Source organism: Equus asinus, chromosome 15 (genome assembly GCF_041296235.1).
Source record: "Equus asinus isolate D_3611 breed Donkey chromosome 15, EquAss-T2T_v2, whole genome shotgun sequence".
NCBI classification, from domain to species: domain Eukaryota; kingdom Metazoa; phylum Chordata; class Mammalia; order Perissodactyla; family Equidae; genus Equus; species Equus asinus.
The window spans coordinates 2,281,554-2,293,069 of NC_091804.1; the positions used below are offsets into that span (position 1 = coordinate 2,281,554).

An 11,516-nucleotide genomic window follows, 5' to 3' on the forward strand; every position below is an offset into this window, starting at 1 on the left:
GAAGTGCTCTCAGATGCCTTTATTCCCCCTGCCACTGCACAGACCTTTGACTGTCACCCTCCAGCAGAAAAGGAACTTCTGCCTTGAGAAGCCAGGGGCACCTTGCCTGCCTTTCCTACACACAGGTGCTGTTCAGGAGAGTGAACTGGGAAAACCAGGGTCGAGCATCCACAATGAAAGTGCAGCCCACCTGGAAAAAAGTAATCATATGACAGAAATCAGGACAATGCGACACTGAGAGCACTTAGCGTGAAGGACTGAATAGGAGCTCGAGAGCCATCAAAAACTACAAGAGGGAAGAAAGGAGAAACAGCAACTTGGGACAGGGCTTGAGAAGCTCAAGGCCCCACCAGGATGATGGGCAGGGCTTGCTGGATCCGCCCACCCAGGACAGGGGCTCCTGAGAGGGTGCCTGGTGGGGCCACCGCCTTCCTCTCAGGGGTACTGCCGGGAGCACAAGATGCTCCACGAAGGACCCCCGTTCCGTGAGTTCTGAGGGAGCCAGCACACTGCCCAGGAGACAGTCCAGCTGAGCCCCACCCAGTCAACGACAGTGGCAAACCCGCCCCAGGGGAGGCTGCCCCCAAGGCCGCGTCTGTGGTGCAGACCACTCCCACCGAGGGCATCACCCTGACTAAGGCCCTTCCCCACGGTCCCAGCCCCGTGGACCAGGTGTCAGCTCATAGGGCGATGACAGGAGGACTCGGACAGACCAGACATGGTCTTGCAGCCCTGAGACCAGAGGGAAAGGTGAGATGACCCAACAAACCACACAGTCCTTCAACCCAAATCACAGGCCCAAAGGAGCAGGGAGGCCCACGGGGAGAGCATCCTCTGCCTGAAGCCTGAGGTCTCAGGCAGCTTTGAGGCTGGGACCTGGGGGAGCGCTCCCTCCAGGCGGGAAGGTCACGTGGGGTCTGCAGGGTGTCTCTGCTCAGCCAGCCAGGCTGTGAGCACAGGCTCAGTCCACTGCTCTGCTGGAAGCAGCCCTATCTGCTCAGAATGGCCCCCTCCCTCCAGCGGAAGCCCCGGGACCTCAGGGAGAGGGGCCAGGCCCCCGCTCTGCCCAGGACGTCCTTGATGACTCTCCAGTCTCCTCCCCAGGCCCTCCTTGATACTATTTTTCATTCACAGAAGATCCGTGATGCTTTGGGTGGATCGTGTTCTCCCACCTGTTTCTCTCCTGGGCCTTCTTGCAAGGGGCAGTTGTCAATGTCTTCATCGTGTTTCTTACAGATCGTGCGGCCCATCTGCAAGTCCATTAGATAAATCCAAGTAAGATGCTGTCAAGAAGCAATTGGACAAATTACTGGGAAATACTTTGCCATAATGAGAAAAACACAGAGAACCAAATAGAAAAGTGGGCAAAAGACGTGAATGTGCGTATGCCTATAAATAGGGATAAACATATCTGCAATTTCTCTTATTTTTCTTATTGTTAATTTATTTTTTTGCTTTTTCGTCTTGATTCTCCATTTCTCTTACAAAATCATGTCTATGTGTGTGCCTACAGCATGCGCTGGAATCCTCCCCGCCGCTCTCCTCCTGCGGCCGATACCTGGCGGTCACGTGGACAGTGCCGTGAACACACAGGGTGGCAGGTTCACGGGACTTGAGCTCCAGGCACTGAGCCCGCACACGCTAAGCCAGCCCTGATGGCGTGACCGATCTCTGAATCCACGCTGGAGCAGCGCCCGCCAGACACAGCGAGCACACGGAGCGGCGCCGTCGATGGGGAGCAGGACAAGGGGCAGGGCGGCGCACCGAGCAGCCATCAGAGCGGGCTGTCCCTTCCAGGGGAAGCACCTCGACCGGGAGGTGGGGGGTCCCCAGGGCTGGGAGCACTCGGTCTCTACCCGTGGGAAATGGCTGCATGCACGGGCTCCTCCTGCAGTCTTTCGTCGAGGTGCATATTTATGAATCAGGCTCTGTTTCGTGAGTTAATTAGGTTTCGATAAGAACTTATTAAAAGGTGTGATTTCATTTCCCTAAATAGAAGTTCATAAAAATTCGGGAAGAACTCAAACAGAGAGGGAAATCACCTTGAGGAGAAGCCCACCTCTACTGGGCTGACCTGGAATTGTCTGGAAAGCTGACTTGTTTGAAGCTCAGGAATTCTGCAACTGACACCTGACACCCATTCATGCCCCGACACACACCAACAACACCCCCCACGCACACGCGCACGCCCAGCCCCCTGCAGCGTCCCCAGACCCCGAGGCAGGACCGCGGCTCAGGCGGGGGCAGCAGCAGTGGCGTCGGTGCCCGAGGGGCTCTTGGGACCTCTCCGGGCCCAGGGCTGAGATGCAGCCCAAGGAGGGGCCGAGGTCAGGAAACGGGAAAGACCGAGGGACGCCGGTGCCCTGTGTGCAGACGGGGCCCCTCGCGTCTCTTCAGGAGTGAGGTGCGGACGTGGGCCCGGCGCCTCAGAGCCCTGGGGACATCATACCGCCTCAGGGCTGCTCACTGGGGACAGGAATCCGGGGGTGGGCGGACTGACTCCTGGGTGACAGTCTGTTCCATTCAGGTGAAGCAGGCAGTGTAAGAATAAACACCAGCGGGAAAGGTTTGCATAACCAGATCTGATGACACCTACATTGTATCAGGCCCAACCTCTTCCCTGCCCTTAGGACCCTATTCCCACTGCCTTCTGCACTGTGCCAGGGGGTTCGCGGAATTGAAACCTGGTGTGTTCCGCCCAGATCTTTCCCCGCAACCAAACCTTACTCCATGTCTTTCAGTTAATAGAGTCACCCCTGGTCCATGTGCTCAGGGCACACACCTGTGGTCTGTCCTTGACTCTGCTCTTCTCTAAGACCCCACATCAGTGCACCCTACATGGACCTCCAAGCAGACTCAGAAGCCAGCATTTCTTTTTTGGTTTGGGGGGATTTTTTTTTTTTTTTTTGGCTGAGGAAGAGTAGCCCTGAGCTAACATCTGTTGCCAATCTTCTTTTGTTTTTCTCCCCAAAGCCCCCCTGTACATAGTTGTATATTCTACTTGTAGGTTCTTCCACTTCGTCTATGTGGGACATCACCTCAGCATGGCTTGATGAGCCATGCTAGGTCCATCCCCAGGATCCAAACCAGCAAACCCCCGGCCGCCAAAACAGAGTGTGCGAACTTAACCACACAGCCACAGGGCTGGCCCCAAGAAGCCAGCATTTCTTGTACCTCCTAGTGACTAGGGGACCATCCCCTGCGTGCTGGTGTCAGCTTGCCCGCAGGTTGTGGAGCCCACTGCACCCACAGGGTCCAGAGAGATGATTGCTAAAGCACCTGAGTGACTCCCTCCCATGGGTGCCATTACTCTGAGACTGTCAGGCCTCCTGGGCACTCGGGGCTTGTCCTGGTCCAGGGGCCTCTCTGTGGCTGCTTGTCCTTCTTCTCCCCAAACCCCTACGTGGCTGGGTCCTTCCAGGAGTGTCCATCACACAACGGCCTTCTCTGACCACTCCCAAATTCCTCACCTCCCCACAGCCCTGCGGCCCTTCACTGACCGCTATTGTCCCAGTCTTCCACTGTTTCACTCATGAACTTGAGGTCTGTTTGCCTCTCGTCACCAGCATAATGGTTCCATGAGAACGTGTCTGTCTTCTCTGCCACCTCCTGCCCAGGCCCGGACCCACAGTGGCTGGGCAGTCAAGGCCACGGACTTCAGGCAGGAGCATCATCTCTGCATCCGGCCTGGCTGATGGGCCCGACGAGGCTCCCTGGAGCCCGGCTGCAGCCTGCAGTCAGCTCTCCTCTGGGATGCCTTTTCTCGTTGGGCTTCTGTCTGTCGGCTACCGCCTCTCTCTGTCTTTCTCATTACTGGTCTCTCTCTGCTGTTCTCACGTCTCTCCACTCTCTCATATAGGACACTGTTTTTCTCTCCACACACCACATCTGAATGTCTGACTTTAATGCTTTCCTTTCTGCTGTCCTGCCTTCCTCTCTACCCTGTTTTTCAAGGACTCTACTCATTAAGGAAACAAAAAGAAACTTGGGACACATCTGATGATATCCTGTATTCTTAAAAAATATTCACCAAGTTAGAACGCCCATTGCTGTTTCCTGCAGAACAAGGATTCGCGCCTCCCAGGCTTGGTTTTGGGGTGAACGTGGAGCCCCAGGGAGGGAAGAGAGCCACTCACCTTGCGCTGGCTTCGCCCCACCCACAGCAGCTTGTAGGCATACTCATCTGGCTGGGCTTGGTTGAACTGAAACTTGGCAAACTCCACACACATGCGGAAGAAGCTCGTGTTCTTACCGATGTCCACAAAGCCACATCTGTAGACGTGAGGCCCCAGCACAATGAGCGCCAGAAGCAGAGGCGCCCTCGAGAACATGCTGCCCGGTGTCAGCCCTAGAGGCCAGCGGCACACGGAGGGTGGGGTGTGGCTGCTATTGGGCCGCTCTCCACTGCTCCACATCCCACACAGCCTGCCCCTCAGAGGCCTTGAGCTGCTGACCAGTGCCTCTGTGCAGCCCCTCCTCCCTGCCCCCTACCTTGTCCCTCCCATCATCACCAAATGGTAGGCAGAGCAGGGGTCACATTTTCCACTCCCTTGTCACATAAGCCTTTGACCTAGGGACATGCCAGCAACACTCTCTGTTCCTTGCACATTTCCAAGGCTGCCTCCTGGTGCCCTAGCCCGACCCTGATAGGGCCTGGGGATGGGGGGAGTCATGAGCCCATTTCCTTGCCCTCGTGGCAGTGCAGCCCAGGACTGGCAGAGTCACGGGAATTCTTAAGAATACTGGTGAGCCCTGAGTCCTGGGGAGTTGAGGTAAAAACCAGGTCTACCTCTGACCTTGGCTGTAGCCCACGACCTCAGGGAGCATCAGGAGGGTACGGGGGGGTCAGCATCAAGGCTGGGGTACCATCCTCTAACCACCTCTGGCACATGCTGACCTACTTGCCATGAGGCCTGGCTGTGCTTGGCCAGGGAGAGAGGGGTTTCTAACATCCTGAGGTGGGCAGAGAGAATGCACAGGAGCAGAGGGAAGCTAGTCCGAGGCAGGACTCTGCTGGAACGGCCATGAACAGGAACCACGGGCATGAGGTGTCAGGGCGGGGAAGGGCAGCCCTGCCTAGCCCAGCTGACATGCATTCTCATGCAGCTCTGCCACAGTCCGGTCCCGTGACCTTTGCCGCGTCGCCATGTCAGGTTCTTCTCAGAGGAACCGTGGTACCGATGCGTGCCCTGCCTGGTGCGTGAACAAGGCAAGGGGATCGGGCAGGCCAGGAAAGTGCGACATGCTGCCCGCATGCATGAGGACACTCTACTCTACAATGATTTTCCCACCTGGAGCCTAGGGAACATGGACACCTGTACACTAATGGAGGTCCCAGAAAGGAGGGGGGGCCCGGGCCTCAGCCGTGGGGAAGGACAGGCCCCGGGCTAGCACAGGAAGAGAAGGGAGTGTAGACGGAATAGAGGACACCCTTGCGCCTACCTGCCCACCTGCTCCACCTGCACTGAGATTGCTTCTCCAACCCACGTGTTATTCAGAGAAGTGCGGCTGAGTTTGCAAACATTTTTCCCCTTAACGTCTGCCTGCACCTCGCTGTGGCTAGAGAGCCTATTCTATGTGACATCAGTTCTCTGGAATTCATTAAGATTTGCTTTATGGATCAGAATCCACTCAATACGGACAAATGTGCTATCAGCTCAAAAGAATGCACGTTCTGCAGCGTGGGTGAATATTCTGCCGGGCTGTTAGGAATTCGTCAAATGAACGCTTGTTAAGTGGAGCACAGAGCGCCTGATGGCTGGCGAGTCTGGGTTCAACAGTGGACCACAAGAGAAACAAAAACAGAGAAGGTTATTACTCACAAGCCCTGGAGGAAGCCCACGGCACACGGCGAGGAGCCGCGCAGGAAAGTCAAGGCAGAGCGTAGACGGGGAGAGGCGGGGCCTGCGGACACGCCTTTATTAGTGTCCACAGGTGGGGTCCCGGGGTAAGGCAGATCAGTCAATCCAAACCCAAAGAGCGGGGCTTCCATGAGCTCCACAGGCGTCTTTTCTACATGCACAGGGGAAGCCCACAGAGGCAGGGGAGGCTGCTGACCACAGGGCTGCTGGGAGGCTGCCTGGGACCTCCCATGTGCTGTGACTCTGCCGGCTGCTGTCCAGGGTGTGTGCTTGCACGAGGGTCCTGGGTCAGTTTCAGGTCCCTGCAGGCCACTTGGCCACACAAGGTGGATGCTGAGGCAGCATTACCATGGAATAGCTTAGCTCAACATTCGACAGTAACCAAAAATCAAATTTGTTAAATGGACTCCTCACTTCTGTGTGTATCTTCTGACTTTGACCTTGCAGGCTCTATCAGTTCCCGAGAGCTCTAAGGTCGCCCAGGCTCTCCCTCAGACCCTGGGAAGTGCTGCTCCTCTTATCTTGACACCATGAATAGAACTATTGTAACCCCCCATAAAGAAGCAAAGCTGTGGCCTTCGGTTCCCAAAAGACTATGTTTCTAGTTACAGATGCAACCAGCAGACAGGCCACAGTCAGAATGGGGCACCTCCATCCGTGCCCTGGGCCCCAACAGGAAGGAGCCTTCTGGAATAGGCAGGGGAGCATTTGAAATAAGCCAGGGTCTGCACCCTAATGCTGAGGGTCCTGGCACGAACTTGGGGAACATTTGCAAAGCCCCCTGGAGCACGTAAGGTGCATCTGAGATCAAACCACAGCAAATTGAAAAAAGCAAGACCCCAGGCCTTCCCGATGGAAGTGGGAGTTGGGTTGAAGGTGTCTACCTGTGAGCAGCACGGACTGGCACTCAGGGAGGGTCTGGCTGTGTCCCTGACCAGCACGGGACCCATGAACAATGGCTCGATCCCACTTGCACTCAAGCCAAGGGCAGCTTATAGGCCAGCTTTAGTGACCACACACACGCCACTGTAAGTTTGTATATGCCCCGATCAAATAGCAGGGAGAGGTTAGAAATCCTACACGCAGCTGGTCAAAGGACCAAAGCAGGCTCAGGCCAAAGTCTCTGTGCTGGGCCCAATGGGGCTGTCCACAGCTGTGCAGGGAAATCTATCTCGTTAGTTCTTACAGCCACATCGTGGGAATAAATCAGTCAGGAAAGGGGCAGACATTCAACCAGGGACACTCAAACCAGAACCCCAGGGACCCAGGAGGAGCAGGGGAACCCCTCAGCTCTCCCTTCTCAAGTATTCCCCCAGGTGGCATGGCCACGGCCTCACTGTCCCAGTCATTCCCCATACCCTCCATGCCCTCCATCTCTCTGTCCCTCCAGGGCTGCTCCCCACCAGGACCCAAGAAGAGAGAGCTGCTCATCAGGGTGGGTGTCTGTCACCACGGTGCCTGTCCAAGGGGGAGTGATTGGTGTTGGTGGCCAAGGAGGCCAGGCTGGGCCCTCATGGGGGAATAAATGGCTCGGGGAGCAGGTGGGGACGTGGTGACTGGAGCTGCCAAATTCTGAGCCATCCCTGCAGTCCCTGGAGAAGACATCCTCATCAGTCAGGCCTCCTGGAGCAGATGCCCCTGATGGGGCCCAAGAGGGCAGAGCCTTCTCTCAGTTCCAGTCGCCCACCTACCACCCGTGTGTCTGGGTGTAGCCCACCTGGAGAAGCACCACCCACTGTGAGTCTGGCCCCAGACACGGAGGCGGAGGGGATGTGGGTGGCTGTTCCCCGACAGAACTGTCTGCATTCCTTTGGAGAGAAATGGATGAAGGGCATGGTGGGATTGGAGATGAGTGAAGGAACAAATGGCAGAATGAATGAATGAGCACACAAACCATCCAGTGGGGCCCTGCCAGAACCAGTAAGGGCAGCCTCACACCAACTGGGGGGTTTGCTCTACTCAACGCTCCGCACCTGCAGCCAAGGTAAGTGCTATAATGATAAATTCCCCGCCACTTGTCGCCGGCAGTGACATTCGTGGAGAATAAATGACCCGGGAGAGTGGAAAGCTGACAGGGACACAGGAAGTGCTCTCAGATGCCTTTATTCCCCCTGCCGCTGCACAGACCTTTGACTGTCACCCTCCAGCAGAAAAGGAACTTCTGCCTTGAGAAGCCAGGGGCTCCTTGCCTGCCTTTCCTACACACAGGTGCTGTTCAGGAGAGTGAACTGGGAAAACCAGGGTCGAGCATCCACAATGAAAGTGCAGCCCATCTGGAAAAAAGTAATCATATGACAGAAATCAGGACAATGCGACACTGAGAGCACTTAGCGTGAAGGACTGAATAGGAGCTCGAGAGCCATCAAAAACTACAAGAGGGAAGAAAGGAGAAAGAGCAACCTGGGGCAGGGCTTGAGAAGCTCAAGGCCCCACCAGGATGATGGGCAGGGCTTGCTGGATCCGCCCACCCAGGACAGGGGCTCCTGAGAGGGTGCCTGGTGGGGCCACTGCCTGCCTCTCAGGGGTCCTGCCGGGGGCACGAGACGCTCCACGAAGGACCCCCGTCCTGTGAGTTCTGAGGGAGCCAGCACACTGCCCAGGAGACAGTCCAGCTGAGCCCCACCCAGTCAACGACAGTGGCAAACCCGCCCCAGGGGAGGCTGCCCCCAAGGCCGCGTCTGTGGTGCAGACCACTCCCACCGAGGGCATCACCCTGACTAAGGCCCTTCCCCACGGTCCCAGCCCCGTGGACCAGGTGTCAGCTCATAGGGCGATGACAGGAGGACTCGGACAGACCAGACATGGTCTTGCAGCCCTGAGACCAGAGGGAAAGGTGAGATGACCCAACAAACCACACAGTCCTTCAACCCAAATCACAGGCCCAAAGGAGCAGGGAGGCCCACGGGGAGAGCATCCTCTGCCTGAAGCCTGAGGTCTCAGGCAGCTTTGAGGCTGGGACCTGGGGGAGCGCTCCCTCCAGGCGGGAAGGTCACGTGGGGTCTGCAGGGTGTCTCTGCTCAGCCAGCCAGGCTGTGAGCACAGGCTCAGTCCACTGCTCTGCTGGAAGCAGCCCTATCTGCTCAGAATGGCCCCCTCCCTCCAGCGGAAGCCCCGGGACCTCAGGGAGAGGGGCCAGGCCCCCGCTCTGCCCAGGACGTCCTTGATGATTCTCCAGTCTCCTCCCCAGGCCTGCTGTTAGATAATAGAAAATATATATTGGTTTCTGCCACAGTAGCTGGCACAGAGCTCCTAAAACCCTCATAAATTCCTAGGTAGTAAGAACACCAGGGGCATGTCTTGTTCTCATGAAGTGACTCTGGGTGGGCTGCTGGATGGCTCCTGGATGGGGGCTGGTCACCAGAAAGACTAAGCCAAGATTAGATCCTGGAATTCAGCCTCAGCCCTCATCCTCCAGAGAGAGGAGAGGAGCTGGAAACGGAGCTAATAATTGACTGCACCTACATGAGGAAGCCTCCGTAAAAATCCCACCCGCAAGGGTTTCAGGGAGCTCCCAGGTGGTGAACACACCCACACAGGGAGGGTCTGGCACCCCCTGTGCACAGGGATACAAGCTCCCGTGCTCGGGAGCCTCCCAGACCTCGCCCTGGGCATCTCTTCACCTGGTCATGCATCTGTCTCCTGTATTGTATCCTTCAATGAACTGGTAAAGGTACATAAGTGTTTCCCCGAGTTCTGTGAGCTGCTCTAGCAAATTAATCCAACCTGCGGAGGGGTCATGGGAACCTCTGGTGTGTAGCCAAACTGGACAGATGTCGTGGGGAACCTGAGGACGGGCTACTTGTGATTGGTATCTGAATGGCGGGGGAGCGGCAGTCTTGTGGGACTGAGCCCTTAACCTGAGGGATCGGATGCTGTCTCCAGGTAGAGAGCTGATGTCACAGGGAATCACTTGGTGGGAGAAAGACCCCAACACACTTGGGGACCTGAAGTGTCCAGAGCCAAGTGTTCTGTACGAGGAGTAAGGAGGCATACGGGAGGACTGTAGGTTTTCTAAGACGCCTTCCTTCACGTTACATTTTGTTCCCAGAAGGTTCGTGACACTTTGGGTTGATTTTATTTTCAAACCTTTTTCTCTCCTGGGCCTTCTTGCAAGGGGCAGTTGTCAATGTCTTCAACGTGTTTTTTACACGTCGTGCGGCCCATCTCCAAGTCCATCAGGTAGATCATGGTCCACCTCTGTGATGAAGAAATTGTAAAACAGCTGCTAAATATTTGCTTTTCACGAATGAGGCAGAAAATCAGGTAGAAAAGTGGGCAAAAGACTAGAACATGCATGTAAATAGTATATACAAATCGTGTGCAATTTCTCTATAAGCAAATAATGCACAGAAAGGTGTCCCTGCATGCGCCTACAGCATGCGCTGGAATCCTCCCCGCCGCTCTCCTCCTGCGGCCGATACCTGGCGGTCACGTGGACAGTGCCATGAACACACAGGGTGGCATGTTCACGGGACTTGAGCTCCAGGCACTGAGCCCGCACACGCTAAGCCAGCCCTGATGGCGTGACCGATCTCTGAATCCACGCTGGAGCAGCGCCCCCCAGACACAGCGAGCACACGGAGCGGCGCCGTCAATGGGGAGCAGGACAAGGGGCGGGGCGGCGCACCGAGCAGCCATCAGAGCGGGCTGTCCCTTCCAGGGGAAGCACCTCGACCGGGAGGTGGGGGGTCCCCAGGGCTGGGAGCACTCGGTCTCTACCCGTGGGAAATGGCTGCATGCACGGGCTACTCCCGCAGTCTTTCGTCGAGGTGCATATTTATGAATCAGGCGCTGTTTCGTGAGTTTACTAGGTTTCGATAAGAACTTATTAAAAGGTGTGATTTCATTTCCCTAAATAGAAGTTCATAAAAGTTCGGGAAGAACTCAAACAGAGAGGGAAATCACCTTGAGGAGAAGCCCACCTCTACTGGGCTGACCTGGAATTGTCTGGAAAGCTGACTTGTTTGAAGCTCAGGAATTCTGCAACTGACACCTGACACCCACTCATGCCCCGACACACACCAACAACACCCCCCACGCACACGCGCACGCCCAGCCCCCTGCAGCGTCCCCAGACCCCGAGGCAGGACCGCGGCTCAGGCGGGGGCAGCAGCAGTGGCGTCGGTGCCCGAGGGGCTCTTGGGACCTCTCCGGGCCCAGGGCTGAGATGCAGCCCAAGGAGGGGCCGAGGTCAGGAAACGGGAAAGACCGAGGGACGCCGGTGCCCTGTGTGCAGACGGGGCCCCTCCCGTCTCTTCAGGAGTGTGGTGCGGACGTGGGCCCTGCGCCTCAGAGCCCTGCGGACATCACACCGCCTCAGGGCTGCTCACTGGGGACCGGAATCCGGGCGTGGGCGGACTGACTGCCACTTACCTTTTGCTGCGCTCGCCGGACCTCCAGCAGCCTGTATGCATTCATTTCCATGTTGTCGTCATTGAACCGAGCCACGGCAAACTCCACAGATGCCACAAAATAATCGTGCTTCTTATAAATGTTTACAAATTCCTTTTGAATGGTCCAGACATGAGTGCCCAGCACAACGAGCCCTAGAAACAGCGGCACCTTCAGGAACATGCTGTCCAGCGTCAGCACAGAGGGCTGGCCACGCGCGGGGAAGCAGGGTGGCAGCTCCTGCGCAGCAGCCCTCCGTAGCTC

The 11,516-nt window shown here is 56.6% G+C and overlaps 1 protein-coding gene across 1 annotated transcript; it reads right to left on the bottom strand.

Annotated features, from left to right (window-relative positions):
* Positions 1 to 10: 10 nt before the first annotated feature.
* On the bottom strand, positions 11 to 4,409 carry LOC106841793 (probable cystatin-15). Its single transcript, XM_014857981.3, has 3 exons — positions 4,137 to 4,409; positions 1,173 to 1,283; positions 11 to 190 (listed from the first exon to the last, which is right to left on the bottom strand). Exons 1-3 carry the CDS (start codon positions 4,329 to 4,331, stop codon positions 116 to 118), a joined length of 381 nt encoding a protein of 126 aa, XP_014713467.3. The 5' UTR covers positions 4,332 to 4,409; the 3' UTR covers positions 11 to 115.
* Positions 4,410 to 11,516: the final 7,107 nt, after the last annotated feature.